The sequence below is a fragment of the Nomascus leucogenys genome, chromosome 9 (genome assembly GCF_006542625.1).
Source record: "Nomascus leucogenys isolate Asia chromosome 9, Asia_NLE_v1, whole genome shotgun sequence".
NCBI lineage: Eukaryota > Metazoa > Chordata > Mammalia > Primates > Hylobatidae > Nomascus > Nomascus leucogenys.
In genome coordinates, this window is record NC_044389.1 from 97,292,943 (window position 1) to 97,314,076 (window position 21,134).

Sequence of the window (21,134 nt, forward strand, 5' to 3'; positions counted from 1 at the left end):
ACAGGGCATGTCTTCAAACATTTCTTGAATGAATAAAACAATGTGAAAGAATGCATCGATGCATGCACGACTGAATGATCACAAATTTTTCTTTTTTTTCTTTTATTTTTTGAGACAGAGTCTGGCTCTGTTGCACAGACTAGAGTGCTGGAGTGCAGTGGCGCGATCGCGGCTCGCTGCAAGCTCCGCCTCCTGGGTTCACGCCATTCTCCTGCCTCAGTCTCCCGAGTAGCTGGGACTAAAGGCGCCCGCCACCACGCCCTGCTAATTTTTTGTATTTTTTAGTAGAGACGGGGTCTCTCTGTGTTAGCCAAGATGGTCTCGATCTCCTGACCTCGTGATCCGCCCGCCTCGGCCTCCCAAAGTGCTGGGATTACAGGCGTGAGCCACCGCGCCCGCCGGTGCATTGGTATTTCTTTAGTTCCCCAGCATTACAGCTGACTAGCTATATAATCTTGAGTAGCGATTTAACCTCCCTAACAACTATTTTCTTCATTTGTATAATTCAGATAATATTTATTCTTACTTAAGTTGTAGGAGAATTGAATGAGATCACATCAGCTGGGTAGCCCTGTGTCTAGCATACAAGAAGTGTTCAACATGTGTTAGCTACTTTTACTATTTGCTAAGTTATTATGGTAGAATGGGAATAACTAATAATGATGCATAACATTAAAACCTTAAGAAGTTTGTGTCACAAAAGGGTAAAATAAGTGAGAAAAACAGGGCAAAACTTCAAGAGTAACAGATGAAAACCAAAACAGACAAAAAACAAAAACAAAACACTTTCACGAATTATTCAGAAACATAAGCACAGGTTAATAAAGTTCTATCCAAAATAAAGTTCTATCCTAAATTAAATGCAGAAGAAGAAAAAATCATAGAAAAAAATCAACCTTTGTTAATTAAAAACTAAATGAACAAATGAGTTATAGAATAAGATGTGAATAAATGAGAGGACTGATTTGAACTTTACCATCTCAATGACAGTATGATAAATAAGACACATCTGTGATGAATTTTCAGTCGACTGTGCTAGAAGACGAAAAACCAATGATATATCCATACTTCACAGTGAAATAAAAGCCTCAATTATCACACAAATATGTTTAGAAATGAGCTATGATAAACACACATGTGTTTACATTAATTCAAGTTTTCCCTGAAGGGAATTAGTTTAAATCAATTCTAAGAAAAACTTCATTTTTAAAGGAAGGAGTAAAATTAATATGAATATGTAGTAAATTTGAGAGCTGGATAGGAATTAGTTTTTATTACAAATCCTACTGCAAAGTTTTTCATAATAAACTACATACCCAATATGATATCTATATGGTTTTGACATTTTATTTTAAAACAGACGTAACTGTTTTCTATGGCACTTTCTACATGTAAAGTTTAGCTTGGTACTCACATTTTCTGTTGCAGGCTGTCACACTGCCTCTAGGCATTTCAGCTGCCTGTGAATCTTCGGGGCTTTTCTATTTTAAATTAAAAAATAACTGATGAAAGATAAGTAACGGGCATCATTTTGTTGGAAAATGAAACATCTGGAGAGTTATGTTGGTTTTTAAAAGACATTTTAATACTCTAAATGTATATTAGAACCTCTAGGTTTCATAGACACACACAATGTAGAGCTGAAAGTCTGCGGGCAAAGCAAGCCTTTTGCACTCTTCATAGTTAGATGAAAATAGCCCGCTCAGGTAGATCAGAATCTTCCATAGAGAGCTGAAGGCTACTGAGACAGTCTGTAATTCAGACTCGTAAATTATGTAAGCCTTTATGAAATTCAAAAGCTATCAAAAAAAATTATCCTTGGCCTAACTCAGCACTTCTCCTGTATGGTGGATTGTGGATTTAAGATCCATCCTCTAACCTGTGAGCAGTCGACGTATTTTGGATGGAAAAGACACCCATGCAAATTCAACACCTCATTTTATTCACTGCAGCATAATAGTCTGTGTTAACTGCTTTGCCAGTCAGTAAAAGAATCTTGCCCATTATGAAAGTACATCCACCGACTTATAAAACACAACAATAATAGATTCAAACTTTTTTTTAATCCTTTTGTATGACAGAGACTGAGATTTTGAAATTGACTTTATGAGATAAGATTACATGATTTTATTTCAGAGACTGACTCATAGTCCAATTTCTGAAAATATATTTTCCCTCTTGGCGCCTCTGATTTCAATTTTATAAAAAAGCTTTTTATCTGCATATTAAATATGTCCTTTTAAAAGCATATGAATAGAAGTCTATCACCCAAAGTTGTACAAATTTTGACACAAATGTAATGAGATAAATGCATTTTGTGTGCGTGTAAAAGAGAGAAAGTAAATTTTACATATTAGTAAAGTTCACATATTAGAATAATAGCAGCTATTCAAAAGATAATGATAGGCTGTTTTTGGAGAAGGATGGCTGAGAAGTAAGGTAGAGCCTGCAGGATACAGAGAGCAGAAAGTAGACCTCTTACTTGAAATTGGGAGGATATAGAAACAAAAAACAATGTGATCCCTTTATGTTATATGAAAAACCTAATTATAATCACAATGCTTTATAGTTCTGTGAAAATACCAGAATTCAGATATTTATTCTAGAATATTTTGTCTTGTTTTTCAAATAAAAGCTATTTATTGTCACACTGTGTAAAGTAATTTAGAGCCAAACATTCAGGATTTCTTATTGATTGGGAAAAAAATGTACGTTCTTCTTTATCCTCGAGTTTCTCGAAAAAAACAAGAAATTAAACTCATCAAACACTCCTAAAAGTTTATACGATTTCTGTTATGCTTTAGGTCAAATTTGCAGCTTAAATAACAAGAGGAATTATGCATATGTTAGTGAGCTGGAGTGTTCAAATAGCTCAAGACTCACTAAGGTACCTTCAGAGATTTGGTTATATGCATCTTGGGGCTCTGGACACTTCAAAGAGAAGGAATAAGATCAGTATTAAAGTGATTTTTAAAACGAATCCCACCTGAAGTTATCTTCTTTCAAACCACATTTAGAATACAAAAAATAAATGCAATTAAGCCTCTTAAAATCATATTTTAAAGGGAATTTCTGGTTCCTATCTCTGAGTTAGCACGAGATCTGAAATCTACTCCCAAACTTCTATTTTGCTATGTCAATGTCTCAGGAATAGCCTCCTCATTTCTACTGAGGAACCTGTCCTTACACTGTAAACCCTTTACCCTAAGGCCATGGTTCCAGGAGGCAGGGATTCTAACAATTATATATTACTTTCATATTTTTCCCATTCCTATACTTCTTACTTTAAGATTTCGAATGGGAATATTGTTTTGAACGTGATCGGACATTGTGCTTTGAGAATTAATATAGAAGATTTTATTGTGAAAATTTAGTAGAATGAAGGCACTTACTATGAAGCATCTCATTGGGCAGAATCAGTTCTCTCCTGCATTATGAAATGAACACCCCAGTCCTAGGTGCACTAAGTAATCCCTTGCTCCACATCTGTTTGCATCCACCTAGTCACGGCTAAGGATTACTCTGAATGCAAAACCCAAAGGTCAACTGGCTTGTGAAAACTTGTAAACACAAGGATTAAGGACGTGTCTATGATGTCAGTCTGATCCATACATGTTTGAAAGTGATGCAGAGAGCAATGATTTGAATCTGTGGAGGATACCTGTTGCTCTTTAAAACAGCTTTCAGGGCAACATCACACTCTGGGGACTGTTGTGGGGTTGGGGGAGGGGGGAGGGACAGCATTAGGAGATATACCTAAAGCTAAATGACGAGTTAATGGGTGCAGGAAATCAACATGGCACATGGATACATACGTAACAAACCTGCACATTGTGCACATGTACCCTAAAACCTAAAGTATAATAATAAAAATTAAAAAAAATAAAAATAAAAAAATAAAAAAATAAAACAGCTTTCAGGTGCTTGGCAGAGTTTTCTAAACAGTATTTATCATAGTTAAGAATAGGCAAATCAGGAGTATGGAATCTGTTTATCTACGCTACTGATTTTCATTTGTTCATTGAGGAATGAAGGAGAGAAGGTAATCACATCAGTAGAATGCTTCAGATCAGGAACCTACCAACTGGATAGTTGATGCAGATTTGCCTCTGCCTGCCTGGTCACTTAATTCAGAGTTGAGTGCAAGATGGTGGGAATGTCCCACGTGCCCATTAACCAATGACAGGCCCTGCTGGATGAGGATGGTTTAAAATTAGTGTTGAAACCAGAAGAACACAGGTGTAGTCTTTGTCAATGCCATGGTTCTATTCCATTGCTTATTGGCCAAAATGGTAGTTGCCACAAAAGAGAACTGGGATGCTTTAAGAGTGGAATGCAACTTCAAAAATGTCTAGTGACGATTGAAGGAGGCTTGAATAGTGGTAGTTTTTATACTGTCTTTGTATTTACTAAAAAAAATTATATTTACACGAAATTAAATTTTGAATTCTTTCTGATGGAGATACCACAATGATAATAATCAAAACTGTATGACACCCTGTGGCTACTAAAATAATGTCTCTGGAAACGTATTCACCAATTAAAGCATTTGCAGTTCCTAAAACATGTGCATTCCTTTTATTTTAGGCAATATTATAAATGTTGGAATTATTTTCTTAAAACTCATTTTAAGCTCCCTGACAAGCCCATAAACAATCTGAATAAACTCTACATTTTTGGGTGTTCAGAATTTCTTTCACTCATTACCACACTGGATTTCCAACTACTGAATTATTGGTATGTTGGCTTTCTAATTTAGTTTTCCCAACCCAGAAATGTTAATCCATTGGGTATAAGTGGGGATTTGTTATTTTTTTAATGCTTCTTGGGAATAGAACTTCTTTTGTGAAGGGTAAGTTCCTAAACTTTTAGGGTAAGTACTGTGATAGAAGTTGGCATTCCTAATTTCCAAATTACCATAGCATCCTAGTTTGAGCCCAAGGCCAAAGAAAAGTCATGCTTTATTAGAAAACTTTTACAAAAGTTGACTTGTAGTCTATTTGAATTCATGACATCTATTTATTGCTGAAAGGTTTTCAAATATATAGAAAGCTGAAAGAATTGTATTGTAATGTAAATATTGAGCTATCCACTTCCTGGATCCTATGATTATTTTATTAAATCTATTTTATCATGTATCTATCCATCTATCATCCTTCTATCCATCCATAAATTCATTTTATTTTTTGAATCATAAAACAGAATTTTGAACAAATTTAGGGATGAAAAACAATAAGTGCTGTTTCTTTTTTCTTTTTTTTTTTTTTTTGAGATGGAGTCTCGCTCTGTCACCCAGGCTGGAGTGCAGTGGCGCGATCTCAGCTCACTGCAACCTCCGCTTCCTGGGTTCAAGTGATTCTCCTGCCTCAGCCTCCCAAGTACCTGAGATTACAGGCGCGCGGCCCTATGCCTGGCTAATTTTTGTATTTTTAGTACAAACAGCGTTTTGCTATGTTGGCCAGGCTGGTCTCAAACTGCTGACCTCAGGTGATCCGCCTGTCTCAGCCTCCCAAAGTGCTGAAATTACAGGTGTGAGCCACTGCGCCCGGCCCATATTTGTAGACATTTATCAGCTACTGGCATAATAAAAGAAATTACTAAAGCTGAAAAAAAGCTTTGCCGCAAATCTCAAAATTCCTAAGATGCTTGTTTTTGTAATTTTAAATGCCTTTAAGATAGAAAAATGACATGTGATTTTATGAATTTTCAAAATTTTTGTTTGCTTATTTGTTTAGGTTAAGAAGGACATCTAAAACGCTGATTAGTAGCTAGAATGTTGGGCCCCTTCATTCCCCAGACATAAAATAGTCCCCAGTTCCTAAACCAACCATGAAGGTTAAACAAAAGGTCATAACAAGTACATTAACTGCCCAGGAAAAGATGTTTTAAAAAATTAATATCCTATTAGAAGGAGCTGTGTATTCTTGAAATCAGCATTCCATTAGACATCCCTTATACAGGGAACTTCATTACTTTTGAACAAGTACTTGTGAAGGAACAGATGAATGTATATAAGACTTTAAAGCACAAGACAAATAAAACTTAAAAATATACCTTGTCATTTGGTGATACAAGAAGAATAAAACATTTTTCTATCAAGAAAAATCCATGGATGCCTCCAATTAATCCCAAAAGTTTCCAAATATGACCTTTGCTTTCATGGAAATGCCCAAATTCTGGGGCTTCCTGCTTATGTAAACCAAGAACCTTCAGAAAAAAAAAAAAAAAAAGGCAGAGAGAAAGGAGATAACTCTTGCTGACTTAACTATTAAATAGGCCCAGTGTTTAATATATTTAATTTTCATTCTGGGAAATGCCATGACAACTATTAATACAATCACTAGAAGTCCAGTTTGCTTTTGGGTATGTGAATGCTTCCACTATACGCTTTAATCAGGGTCAAATAAATTGTGTACAATAGAAAACAAAAGACAGCTTTGAATAGCTTGTGCTAATGAACAGAATGAAGTCTAAGCTTTATTTCTGCAAGTGCCCTAGATTTTCATACAAACTCAGTCCTTCGGCCAAATTGTTTTTCAGGGGTCCAATCTGCACCTGTTTGTACAACAATGCCTCATAAAATATTAATAAATTTTATATTTCATCTGGGGTTTATTCTCATGCCCCATAGTAATCAAAGTAAACTTTTATTAAATATCAGATAAGAAATCCACCTTGAAGAACTTGTTCCATTGGGAGCATACTGTACGACTGACAATATTGTCAGGTCTCTGGGACACAAAAGGATACGAGAAATGTGTTGGGAATTTTTCTGTAATTGACTCATCCCATTGGTTGAGTCATTCCATTGGTCAACCTCAAGATTTCTTGTGAGCCAGTAGGTCATTCTATACCATATCCCTTCTCTTAGAGAAGGCAATTTATGAAGTAGCTTATAAATGGTTTCCAGATTTAGAATGTTACTATTAAATTTTAAAAAGGAAAAAGAAATATGTGTATAGATTATATGTATATACATTCATACATATATGTGTATAGGCATTTATGTGTACCTACACATATGTACGTGTGTATAACTGAGTATACATATGTATCTACATATATACATTGTATATGTAAATATCACTAAAAACCAATATATGTTAGTCAACTTTTTCTCTTGCTAAGGGCATTAAAGGATACCCACCTAATACTTCTAATGACCATTATTGCACAAAATAGAGAACATTTGTAATATCATAAAACAAAACAGAAGAAAAACCCCAGATCTCAAAATAAAATGTAGATCTTTCAGTTGAACAAATTTAGCTGACTAAAAAAGGCAATCATATGAGTAACATTTTTCTCACTTCTGTGCAGATGTTTGAAAACTTGCCACAGATCACTGATTCTTCTAGCACACCACCACACTTGTCCTGCATCTTTCTTCCTCTTTCCAACAATTTTCGTCCTTGTCTCTTTTTTGTTTTTTTTTCTTAAGACAGAGTCTCGCTCTGTTGCCCAGGGCAGTGGCACGATCTCGGCTCACTGCAACTTCTGCCTCTTGGGTTCAAGCGATTCTCCTGCCTCAGACTCCTGAGTAGCTGGGGTTACAGGTGCCCACCACCACGCCCAGCTAATTTTTGTATTTTTAGTAGAGACGGGGTTTCATCATGTTGGCCAGGCTGGTCTCAAACTCCTGACCTCAGGTGATCCGCCTGCCTTGCCCTCCCAAAGTGCTGGGATTAGAGGCGTGAGCCACTGTGCCCAGCTCTTGTCTCTTTCCTTAAGCAAAAGAAACTGTCTACAAAATTTTGTGAAACCCAGCTGATCTCTGAAGTTCTCCTCTGTAACATGTTGCACCCATCCTCAAGTCCACCTTTGCTGTGGGCTACCTCACTGGGGGAGACTCAGGCTGACCTGAGAGCCTTTTTCTGCTTCTCAGGCTCCTGGGCAGTAAACAATTCTGCTACCACTGCTGTGACCTAGAAAAAAGGCCTCGGCCACCGCCTCTACTCAATCATAAGCCCTGAAATATTTCCAGGATATTAGATTATGAAGGCAATTAAAACTCATAATGGTTTTATTTTTCCAAAGCTCCCTTTGTGATTTTCAGAACACTGAATAACAATTGAGCCTCTAAGCAACAAGAGTGACCCTGCAGGAAATTGCCAGAGGCTTGTGGAAAATTTTAACCAGCTCAGGCTTTGCTGGAGTGGGGATCATTGGTCCACCATCATTCTCCCTAGTAAGAGATTTCACAGGGAAGAGAAAACCTCATCTGTAGATGACCTCAACTCAGGTTTTACTCCTTTCCTTTCTGAAAAACAGCCTCAGCACACGTCAACAGGAGGCAGCCTCCTGGTGCTTACTTGCTCCTTAAGAGAAATCTAGACACTGTTAGTCAGGCAAGAAGGAGAATTCCACTGTGATGGCTCAAATAAAGAGACATGAAAGATAATAAGACTATTACAGAGGTGGGCAGCGTCAAGGGTATAAACAAAGGATAACGAGGCACCCAGAGACTGGCAATCCCAGGAAAGCATTGCCAGCCTTAGGGGTGAAAGGGAAAAGGGAGGAAGGCCAGTGAGCCATGGAGCTGTGGGGAAGCTTTCCACTGGAGACGTAGCCCACGGCAAATCAGCCACTTCTAGAGCGGATGCCGGAGCCAGGAGGGAGCTGGGCACAGATGCCACTGCCTCTCTCTCCTCCTCCCCAGTTTTCCATTGTTTCCCTCATTGGCTGACCCCAAACAAAAATCCAACCTGCAAGGTAGCTGAGGAGATGCAGCCTTCTGGGCAGAATAGAAAGAAGGACAAGTGAATTCGGCCATTTTTGCTTTGCTATAAAGAAATATCTGAGGCTGGGTAATCTATAAAGAGGTTCAATGGGCTCCTGGTTCTGCAGGGTGTACAGGAAGCATGGTGTCAGCATCTGCTTCTGATGCGGGCCTCAGGAAGCTTCCAATCACAGCAGACAGTGAAGGGGAAGCAGGCACATCACATAATGAGAGAGAGAAAGCAAGAGAGAGGGAGACGGGGAGGTTCTGGACTTTTAAACAACCAGGTCTTGGGTGAACTAACTGAATGGCAAATTTTTGAGACAGAGTCTCACTCTGTCACCCATGCTGGAATGCAGTGGTACGATCTCTGCTCACTGCAACCTTCACCTCTTGAGTTCAAGTGATCCTCCTGTCTCAGCCTCCCGAATAGTTAGGATTACAGGCGCATGGCACTACACCCAGCTAATTTTTGTATTTTTAGTAGAGATGGGGTTTCACCATGCAGTCCAGGCTGGTCTTGAACTCCTGATCTCAAGTGATCCACCTGCCTTGGCATCCCAAAGTGCTGGGACTACATGCGCATGTACCATGTGCAGCTAATTTTTGTATTTTTAGTAGAGATGGGGTTTCACCACGTCGGCCAGGCTGGTCTTGAGCTCCTGGGCTCAAGCGATCTTCCCGTCTCAGCCCCCCATAGTACTGGGATTACAGGCGTGAGCCATCATGACCTGCCACCTTTTCTTTCTTTTATTTCAAAAATACTACTACTATGTGGCGAGCCTAATGTTGGAGCATCTCTTCTCTTCTACAAGTGCAGAGAGGACAGGGGGAAATAATATTTCTTTTTAAGGAAAACACCAGCCATGATACTCTCTCTTTGCAGTCTCAGTAACATTTTGCATAAATACCTCCAGTGGTTAGAAGTGAAGAGAAATGAAGCGAACATTATCTGAAATGGAAAAGACCAGATTACCTGAGGGATAAGGTGGAGCAGAGCGTCCCCAGACAGTGTCCCGACGGCCAAGCCCACAAACAGCTGTAAGATAAGCCTGTAGTTCTCCTCACAGCTATGGAAAAGGACCAGCGCTGTCCCCAGCATGGAGCCCAGTGTGAGAAGGGTGACAGCCACCGTGCTGTAGCCGTATTCTAAGTCAAAGGAGATCGTAAACACGGTCAGTGCCCAGTGCCCTCCATTCCGGCCTCAGCTGGTGAAAATGCCAGAAGAATCGGTCTTACAGTAACAGCCAGTAGGGATATGGATTTTTTAAATAAGTGTTTTGTTTTTATTTTGAGACAGGCTCTCTCTCTGTCACCCAGCCTGGAATGTAGTGGCGCTATCATAGCTCTCTGTAGCCTCCACCTCCTAGGCTCAAGTGATCCTCCCACCTCAGCCTCCCAAGTACCTGGGACTACAGGTGCACACCATCATGCCTGACTCATTTTCTGGTATTTTTTGTTTGTAGACATGGGGTTTTGTCATGTTCCCCAGGCTGGTCTCGAACTCTTGGACGCAAGCAATCCACTCGTCTCAGCCTCCCAAATTGCTGGGTTTACAGTTGTGAGCCCACTGCCCCCAACTTGGAATTTTTAAATAAGCGTTTTGTTGTTTTTTTTGTTTTTGAGACAGGTTCTCACTCTGCTGCACAAGCTGGGGTGCGGTGGTGTGATTACAGCTCGCTATAACCCTGAACTCCCAGGCTCAAGTGATCTTCCCACATCAGCCCCACGAGCAGCTGGGACTACTAGCAGATGCCATCACGCCTGACTAAGCTTTTATTTTTAGTAGAGATAGGGTCTCACTGTATTACCTGGGCTAGTCTCAAGCTCCTGGGCTCAAGCAATCCTCCTGCTTCACCTCCCAAAGTGATGGGATTACAGGCATAAGCCACAGCACCCAGTCTTATAATGTTATATGTGGTAAAAGGTTTTTAAATTTTTAACAGAAAGAATGAACAGATTTGCTATGGTCTAAATGTTTGTGTCTCCCCAAAATTCACATGTTGAAACCTAACCACCAAGGTGGTGGGTGGTATTAGGAAGTAAGACCTTTGGGATGTGATTAGGTTATATACTCTTCACCCCTGTTGAATGGGATTAGGGTCTTTATAGGGGCTACAGGGACTGGAGTTCTTCCCTTCACCAGTCCATGAACCAAGAAGCAGACCCTCACCAGATGCCAAATCTGCTGATGCCTTGATCTTGGACTTCCCAACCTCCAGAACTGTGAGAAATAAATGTCTGTTGTTTATGTAAGCCACTCGTTTGTGGTATTTTGTTATAGCAAGGACTAAGACAAGACTTTCTTCAAATAACCCTGTTGTTTTGAAGTTACTCTGACTACCCCTTACTAAATATTATTGTGGCAAGCAAGGACTGAGCTCACCTCCAACCCTCAAAGAAATAAATTTCTCTCACTTGAAACTACAACACCCACTGACAGACACTAGTAAAAATTTCCCTTTAATCATATCTTAAACTTCTCAGAGGCAAAAAACTAGCTCTTACATAGGAAGCATAAGGTTTGGCAGTATTGTAGACCTATGTTTGTGTATAAAATGAGGACACGTTTTGGAAGAACTTCCTTCCAAAAGCTGTCTGAATTACTTGTAATGTCCAGAGTGATATTATTTCAGTGACTAAAATGAGTAATGTTATTGGTGAAAACAGATCAATGAATGTGTAACAGTTGATAATAAAAATCTGAACAATCTACATTTTGGATGATTGCAATGACTTTTATAATCCTTAGAATTTCATGTTTCTAGGCTTCCTTTTAAAAAATATAAAGTATAATTTACAAGTTTATTTGAAAGAAAAAATACATATATATGAAGGGAGAAGAAATAAAGGAGAAAAGGGAAGAGATAAGATTAAAAGAGAGGGAGGAAATGACTTTCAGAGTCAAGTACAGATAACATAGAGATAAGGAGTTATCTATGACATCATTTTCATCTGCTTGTAGATATTCAAAGCAAATGCTTATTTCTCTACCTATTTAGAAATTACTAACAAGTCATGGCAAACTAGTTAGTAAACAATAAGGAAAGCTAATTATGAAATTAAACTATCACTTTCTTCAGTGACTATAGATACACAGTAAGTTAAACAATCCTGGCATCAAAATACTTAAAGTTCATTGCAATATTTTTTTAAAAAAAACTATCCTCTTAAAGTTTGTTAAAACAGAAAATGTTTCATTCTCATCATCCTTGTATTTTTCTAAAAGGTTCATTCTTTAAATTAGATCATTTTATTTTATTTTTATTTTTGAGACAGTCTCGCTCTGTCACCCAGGCTGGAGTGCTGTGGCACCATCTCGGCTCGATGCAACCTCCACCTCCCGGGCTCAAGTGATTCTCCTGCTTCAGCCTCCTGAGTAGCTGGGACTACAGGTGACCACCACCATGTCTGGCTAATTTTTGTATTTTTAGTAGAGACGGGGTTCCATCATGTTGGCCAGGCTAGTCTCAAACTCCTGACCTCAAATGATCCACTGCCTTGGCCTCCGAAAGAGCTGAAATTACAGGCATGAGCCACCATGCCCAGCCTAGATCATTTTAATAATGTAACTGGTAACAGAAAAATAGGCTTGTGATATTAAGAGGGCTTTACTGAAATATAAGTTCTAAATTACCCAGGGGTTTAATATTAAAATAGAGTTGGCAGTATACTCAGAAGAGGCAAAAAAACTTTTAAGCATCTATTCCTGTACCCCCACTACCACATTTTCATCGCTATGGAATCCCTACAAAATGGTTTAGAAGCAAGGTGAAATGAAGAGTTGTTCTTCTATGGGTAGAGAGTTTTAGTTTTGCAAGATGAAAAAGTTCTATTATCTACTGCACGACAATGTGAATATACTGAATTGTGAATATAGTGAATTGTGCAAATACAAATGGTTAAGATGGCAAACTGTATGTCATGTGTATTGATCAGACATCTACATCATCATGTCTTTCATCATTCTAATGTAGTAAAAACACTCATGCTATAGAAACTTCCCTGAAAATCTTCAACCAAGTTTCATATCCCATTCTTTCCCACAAAGACTGTATATGGGAATGCCATTCTTTTCATTTATTACATAAATCAAAGATATTTGAATAGTAACATGGGCACCTGGATGTCTAATAAAATTTAAAGCTGTCCTATTTTAGAAGTGGTAACTGCAAGAGACCACAAAAGGCCAAGAAAGCGCAATGACAAATCAAGGTATGATATTTCCCAGGCAAAAGGCAAAGTTGAAACTCCTTTAGTTATTTTGCTACACCCCACCCCTGTGGGCTCCTACCCATGCAGGAAAATGAATGTTTCATAACTTCAGAGGTTAGCAAATCTTTTTAGATTCTCTATGAGTCATATTTCACTTGCTTTCATGTAGGAAGGATAGCCTCAAAACCGTAAAATATCTGACCTGTGGTCACAGGACTCTGCTAATTTACCCCAGGTCCCTGAATAGGTGCCATGAAGTATTGGTTGGCGTCAGGCAACTTGCAGACAGGTTCTAAAGTTTCCCGTTATTACAATAGAGCTTGACCTAGTCACTAAACTCTTAGCCACTTCTGAGCAGCTACTTTGAATAGGTCTGAAACTTAATTTGTACATGGCCATAATACTCTTTCCTGGAAACTCAACTGAAGGTGGTGCTTAGCGGTTGAGTTTCAGCATACTCAACAGTATTTTCTTAATAATGTCTCCCCAAGTCCTCCTGCTTTCAATATAATATCGTACATTTCTATAATTTCGAAAGAACTTTTGAAATTAAAGCCTTTCCCTATTCACATAATGCAACATTTTCGATTGAGGACAGTGATGTTTTTCTAGGTTTTTTGTTGTTGCTGTTGTTGTTTTTGAGATGGAGTCTCACCCTGTCGCCCAGGCTGGAGTGCAATGGCGCGATCTCAGCTCACTGCAACCTCCGCCTCCTGGGTTCAAACGATTCTCCTGCCTCAGCCTCCCGAGTAGCTGGGATTATAGGTGCCCACCACCATACCCAGCTAATTTTTGTATTTTTAGTAGAGACAGGGTTTCTTTCACCATGTTAGCCAGGCTGGTCTCGAACTCCTGACCTCATGATCCACCCACCTCGGCCTCCCAAAATGCTGGGATTACAGGTTTGAGCCACCGTGCCCAGCCTAGGTTCTTGTTTTTAAGACAGGGTCTCTGTCACCCAACTGGAGTGCAATGGCACTGTCATAGCTCACTACAGCCTCAAACTGCTGGGCTCCAACGATCCTCCCGCCTCAGCCTCCCAAGTATCTGAGACCACAGGTACGTGCCAGCATGCCTGGCTAATTTTTCTTTTTGTAGAGATGGGGTCTCCCTATGTTGCCCAGGCTAGTCTCAAATTCCTGGGCTCAAGCAATCCTCCTGCCTTGCCCTCCCAAAGTACTAGGATTACAGGCGTGAGACACTGCACCTGGCCTTTCTAGATTCTTTTGTTGTTGTTGTTGTTGTTTTCAGACGGAATTTCACTCTGTCGCCCAGGCTACAGTGCAGTGGTGTGATCTCGGCTCACTGCAAGCAGTGCCTCCCGGGTTCATGCCATTCTCCTGCCTCAGCCTCCCGAGTAGCTGGGACTACAGGCGCCCGCCACCACGCCTGGCTAATTTTTTTGTATTTTTAGTAGAGACGGGGTTTCACCACGTTAGCCAGGATGGTCTCGATCTCCTGACCTCGTGATCTGCCCGCCTCGGCCTCCCAAAGTGCTGGGATTACAGGCGTGAGCCACTGCGCCCGGCCCCTTTCTAGATTCTTTAGTGAGTGTGACATGTTGGGATGTTTCCCAGGAAGACTATTCCCCAGAAGTGTCTAGAAGTTCATTCGAGAAGAGATGCAACTTTTTTCATAGGTCTTAATTTCAAAACCCTTTTCCGAGTGGCCTGTACATTCCAGTCCCAAGCCAGGTGGTAGGAATGTCAACGCGGCCAGGGATGCTCCTAGATGCCACAGTGCTGTCTTCACCCGTTTTCTGAGCCTCACTGAACGACCACCAAGTGCTGAGTTATTTAGCTGCTCACTATTAATGAAGCTCTTTTTCTCTTAGTGAATGTGGAATCTTAGATATTTAGGCCTGGCATGTTTTTGTTCACGTAACATTTTCAATTAGGCCACTTGATGTTACAGAATCCACTGTGAGTTAGAGGTGGGCAGCTGAACAACTCAGCTATGATTGGTATTGCAGGCTATCTCGAAGACAAAGAAACACAGCTCTGAGAAAATAATATATCTAAGGCCCTCAGGTCAATGGTAAGTTAATTGTCACATTTTTACTAGATAACATGGATTGTTCTCAACCATTTTTTTTTGTCTTTTAAATATACAGAGCTTTAAGTTTACTGAAGATATTTTTGTCCACGTCATCCCATTTGAACCTCACAGGTACCCACTGAAGCCCTCGGAGAGATCTCACCTGTTGCAATGACTCAGTGGGATACAGTTAACTGCAAATATTGATCCCTTCCCTTCCTGGGGCTGACAGCTACATCTGGGAGGCTGGTATCTCCCTGCATGGGTTACCTTCATCCCACAGCAGCCCAGTGAGCTTTGGTTTATTGTAATGCGTTTTCATTTTTTATACATGCCATGATGTAAGAAAGGCAGCCCTATGGGATATCACTGCTTTCCACTGGGCTGGAAAAGAAACAGTCTTGGGGAGAAATTGCTTAAGATCACAAAGTGAGGAAAAAAAGCATGACTCAGCTCTGCATTCCGCATTCCAATGCTATTGCTCTCTCTTTTACCATGCCACGTCTCAACTATGGCCTTTTATGTTGATCCGTGATTGAGTCAACTATAGAAGACATAATTAATTCATATAAACCACATACAAATATAAAATATTCATTGAAGAGTAGTATGTATTGTGGTTAGAAACAAGGATTCCAGGGCCAGCTTGCCTGGGTTTGAATGGCAACTCCATCACTTCCCAGCTGTGCGTCCTTGGGAAAGTCAATTAATCTCTCTGTGCCTCAGTTTCCTCATCTGTAAAATGGGAATAATAATATCTACCTTGTAGCATTGTTAGGAGGATTAAATGAGTTGATAAATGTAAAATGTTTAGAACAGAGCCTGGTATATAGTAAGTATCCTGCGTTTACAATTATTATTGCATACATTGTGCACATCAGCTTTCTGAAGGAAGATCTAGAACTTACTCTCCAGAGTGGTAGGTGGCAGCTTTGCTTGTTGGTCCTTGGGCAAGTGGCAGGAGCAGCTGAGGAGTTGCTGGATGATCCCTGGACTCATTTGCTTAAAGTCCTCCTTAGAAATGGGTGAGAGGCCCTTCTGCAGAAATATCTCCACCAGCTGCCTAGCAGAGAAGCAAGTCTGTGTGAGGAAAACATAAAATTGTTACTAATCTCAGCATATTTAAACTAGATTGTCCACCAGTTGTCATTCTTGAGGAGTGAATTCTAGATGGACTAGCTAGAACACACACATGAAGCCGGTACGACACATGTTTCCCTGAAAACTTTCAGCTATACGTAATTCCTAAAGATATTTTAAATCTCTGACCAAAGTCTGCAATACCTCATTTTCATTCTGAGCCTTATTTAGTGTGAGTTTTGCACTTTTTCTTTCCTAGAAAGACACATTGTGTTTTACAATGTGTTGAGTGGTATTGTAACCGGCAGCCTTAGGATGCCTTGATGTTTTTGTTCTTTTTCAATGAGGATAGCTTTGCGTTAACAAAGACGTCATACAATAAACAGAAGTCCTATGGTAATGAGGTCAGTGTCTTTAATACTGTTTGATTTTGTCAGCCTGTGTAGGCAACGTGTACTTTCAAAAGTCCTAAAAGCAAAGATAAAATTTTTGAAAGTAAAGCTATGTCAACTAGCTGCTGTGTAAACACCAAATGATATAGCTACTTCTCTCAACTGACATATCCCTTCTCCACAGAGACACACACACACACACACAGTTGAAATCATTATTTCTTACTGACTTTATTGATTTTTACCTAAATCTTTACAATCTGTTTTCATACTGTATAGGCATATTTATAAGAGAGAAGAATAAGACCAAATGCCACAGTCTCTAAAAATGGACACAAGACATTTGTCCACCTCAGAATAAAGGTTGACATTGTGTACTTCAAAAATTACAATTTAAAAGTTTTAATAGGTGAATGAGAATGACGGGTAGTTTCACTCTCACAAATGGATGTTTTCTATTGAAATAAGACCCCAATGCAATGTCTCTGTGATCTTTAGTTGTGATCAGTAAGGTATTGTTTAAAAAATCAGTGCAAAGCTGATTTGGTTTGCCATGCTGTATAATTTCGAGATTTTTTTAACGAAGGCACTTTGCTAATCTGTAAATAATGATGACATAGTTGCTGTTTGTCTTTTTCCTCCACCTAAAAATCTTTAGAGATGATTTCATGGATACAAAGTTTTATCTTGATCAGGAAATGTTTGGGTGCATGGAACAGAACCCACTGAAGTCAGAAAACCAAGAGGAGATTGTATTAGAAAGGCACAGATGGTCTCAAAGAACCCAGGGATTCAAAGAATGCCCACACTTCATAAGGAATGACAACTTGAAGCTAGGAAATCAAAGATGCATGATCTCTGCCCACAACCTTCTTCCCACCCCCGCCCTCCTCTCCCTCCCTGAGCCAAGTATTTTCTTTTTTCTGTTTCCCTCTGCATATATCTATTTCCTTTCACAGTTTGGCCCTCTCTCGTAAACTCACAGCCATATAAGCCCCAACTCTAAAGTGACTTTTCACTCCAAGAACCCAAGAATGCTGCATCTACAAGTCCTGAGAGAGATCTGATTGATTCAGCAAAGCCACAGATGGTATCTCTTGGGTCAGGTGTCCATTTAGTTCAATCAGTTTTGCCCAAGTAGTAGGAGATGGAATAAAGCTGTTCAAACATGGATGCCAACCTCACTCCTGTGGGTGAAGAAGGCATTTCTCAGTAAGGGGTTGGGCAAGAACTCCAGAAAGTTTCTGCTACAAAAAGCATCCACAGAAAGCTAAATTTGTGTTTTTTTTTTCCCTTTATCAAAATAGTGTACATCAAAGACAAGCTTCTCTTTTGCACCACTTGTTATTGACAGAATGTAATTATTTCATCATCAGTAATATTGACAAAAATAAAGGGACACTGGCAACAAACTTTTGATGATAGTTTCATACTACAATTCCTATCAGAAAATGCCTGACTGGTAAATAAAGGAATGGAGAGAGAAACAAGAAGACAATACCATGCGTCTTTCTCCAGTTTGTTGTCAAGAAGTTGAATAGTTTCTAGTTTTAGAATACCTTCTCACAGAGTAAGGTTATTCTATTACAAACTTCTGCGCCCTTAATCTTCGCTTGCTGCTCTTGTGCCATTTAGGTCATTAAGTAAATTTCTTCTGAAATCACTAATATAAATGTCCTTACTGGGGACTCATTATATTCTATAAAATTTTGAACACGACATATTTTTTATAAAGAAAATGAAAATTTAGGTTATGCAGCCAACAATCTTTAAAACATCTTTATTCCTTCCTATGTAATTTTGAAATATGTTTGTACTTGCGTTGACGTTATCAGATTTCTACGGAAGCTTTACAAATATATTCAAAAGCAGTGGTTTCTAATCTTTAGTTTTGACAATTATTTGCAGGGCTTGTTAAAAGACAAGAGTTCTGGGCTCTAGTCTTGGGGTTTATGATTCAGTAGATTCTGGGTTGGGGCCTGAGGATGTACATTTCCAACAAGTTCCCAGGTAGTACTGCTGCTGCTGGCCTAGGCACAACCCTTGGAAAACCATCGATCTAATAATATAGGCAGAGTCCTCAAATCTGGTGTCCCACATTAGAATCCCATCAAGAATCACAAAGAAAGTGACACGCTGGAACAGAGAAGAATTACTGGAGAAGAGGTTGTTTTGTTTGTTTTGCACAGAAAATGATTATTAGCATACTTAGAAGATGCATGCCTTAAATAACCCCTAAATTTTAAGAAATAACTTTTATTCTTTATTCAAATAAGGTCTTCATGAAGAGACCCTATTTGTTCTCTTTCTGAGAGTTGGCCCTAATTAAGGAAACTTCACAAACATGGATTAATATGGAGATCAACTCTTGTCGCCTGCAGTTGAATACAGTAAACATGAGTTTGAAAGAGTCACCTTCAACAGATTGCTTTTATACATGGCAGAAGTAACAGAAATTAACTTTTAAGATACATAATAGCAAAAATATGTGCCTATTTTTGTTCAACATTGTATCTCTCATGGCCAGGATGATTAGTGGTGTACATAAAATGCTCAATATGTTTTCTGAATTAATTATTAATTAATTCAATCTGAACCCAAGCGAGGAAAAAGCAATATATTTCATTCCATTATATACCTTGGCTTTGTTTTTATGTCTACAGAGATACACTTGTAGAAAAAGAAAACTGTAACTACATGGTGGAACTAGAATATTTTGACTTTTCAAGATAATACACAATATTCTTTAAGTTTTCTACAACTCTAATAAAACTTTCACAGCTGGGCTTCCTTTGACAGTAGCAAATGCTTGAATAAGAGAAACAATGGCAATACCTGATCCCAGGAAACTGGACCATCCTCAGACTCTTTGTCCACGGGTGAAGAGAAATTAGAATAGTCCTGATCATGGGTTATTATGTTGTTTTGTTTCCTTTGAAGTTGATGGATTTTATCCTTTTTGATACAAGTACTTCTGGTCCAGAGAGTGTTGAGGAGTTGGTCTAGTTCTAGAAATTTCAAATAAAATCTAGTGTCACATAGAATAGATAAGTTCAGAACAGTCACAATTTCACATAGCTACAGCATAGATATTCCCTTACAAAGAATTCTCACCATTTTTAAGCCCTAGAGATGACGGAATGGGCATTTCCACCAATGAAAATGCCTTCCATTAAGTATTTTCTTTTTCTATGTAATTTTTTTTAATGTAAATTAAAGATGAAACTGGCCTAATCCTTAGGAAATTATTCCCTGGAGGCATTATACGTCCATCATAGATTAATTATTACTTTAGTTAAGTCAATCAAATTGTTTTCCTTTTAAGTGTATATGCAAAAGGGAGAAAAGCCATGAATGGGAGACAAGATTCTAGAAACAAACTAGATCTTCTTTTCTAATGCAACTATGTATGGCAGTCAGTTTAAAGATCACAGATTAGTTTCCCTCAGTATAGCTCTAGGTTTTTAAAAAATAATTTGTACAAAGAAGAAATAAATATAATAGCAAATTTATATGGATTTATACATCTTCTTATGATTAAAATGGAATTTTCCTAAATGTTATCAACAGTGGTAGAAAAAAAAAAGCAGTCAATAAATACATCTCAGTATTTCCAGATGTTGGATTCAGCAAATACAGACTTTAAAGGAGCTATTATGTTTAAGGAACTAAAGGAAATTATATTTAAAGAATTAAAGGAAAGTTTGACAATAATAAATCAATTAATAGCAATTTTTAATAAGGAAATCTAAATTATATAAATGTCCAAATGAAAATTCTGGAGTTGAAGAATATTGAGACAATAAGTGAAACAAAAAGTTCACTAGAGGAACTCAACAGCATATTTGAGAGGGCAGAAGAAAAAAATCACTGAACATGAGTATAGATTAACAGAAATAATTCATTCTAAAGAACAGAAAGAGAAAAAGAACAAGTGTCAGAGACCTGTAACAAGAGCAAGTATACCAATGTATATATATTGGCAGTCAGAGAAAGGAGAAAGAGAAAGGATTAGAAAAAAATATTGGAGGAAATAATGGCCAAAACTTTCAAAATCTGATGTAAAAGCCTGAACATACATGTTCAAGAAGCATATCAAACATCAAGTAAGATAAATACAAAAAGATTCACACCCAGACACATTATAGTCAAACTGCTGAAAGTCAAAGATAAAATCTTGAGGCCCAGCATCGTGGCTCACAGCTGTGATCCCAGCACTTTGGGAGGCCAAGGCGGGTGGATCACCTGAGGTCAGGAGTTCAAGACCAGCCTGGCCAACATGGTGAAACCACCCCTCTACTAAAAGAGAAATACAAAAATTAGCCAGGCATGGTGGCAGGTGCCTGTAATCCAAGCTACTCAGGAAGCTGAGGCGAGAGAATCGCTTGAACCCAGGAGCTGGAGGTTGCAGTGAGCTGAGATGTCAACACTGCACTCCAGCCTGGGCAACAGACTGAGAATCCATCTCAAAGAAACAAAAACAAAAAACAACAACCACAACAGAAGATAAAATCTTGAAAGCAGCAAAAGAAAATGACTCATCACCTACCTGGGAGCATCACTACAATTAATGGCTGACCTCATCTAAATAATGGGGGCCAGAAGGTAGTGAAATGATATATTCAAAGAGCTAAAGAAAAAAACTGGAGGAGGCAGAGCAAGATGGCAGAATAGAAGACTCCACCAATCAT

The 21,134-nt window shown here is 38.8% G+C and overlaps 1 protein-coding gene across 4 annotated transcripts in view; it reads right to left on the minus strand.

Moving 5' to 3' along the window:
* SLC39A12 (solute carrier family 39 member 12) overlaps positions 1–21,134 on the minus strand; it is an 83,161-nt gene that overhangs the window by 37,711 nt on the left and 24,316 nt on the right. Inside the window, exons 5-10 of one of the 4 annotated variants that reach the window (XM_012499338.2) lie at positions 19,279–19,451; positions 15,880–16,051; positions 9,696–9,868; positions 6,055–6,207; positions 4,082–4,189; positions 1,415–1,481 (exon numbers count right to left, since the gene is read on the minus strand). In XM_012499338.2, coding sequence (XP_012354792.2) covers positions 1,415–1,481; positions 4,082–4,189; positions 6,055–6,207; positions 9,696–9,868; positions 15,880–16,051; positions 19,279–19,451 — 846 coding nt within the window. Of the gene's footprint in view, positions 1–1,414; positions 1,482–4,081; positions 4,193–6,054; positions 6,208–9,695; positions 9,869–15,879; positions 16,052–19,278; positions 19,452–21,134 lie in introns of all 4 variants that reach the window. The other 3 variants (XM_003257690.3, XM_003257691.3, XM_030819235.1) reach the window with 3 other exon arrangements.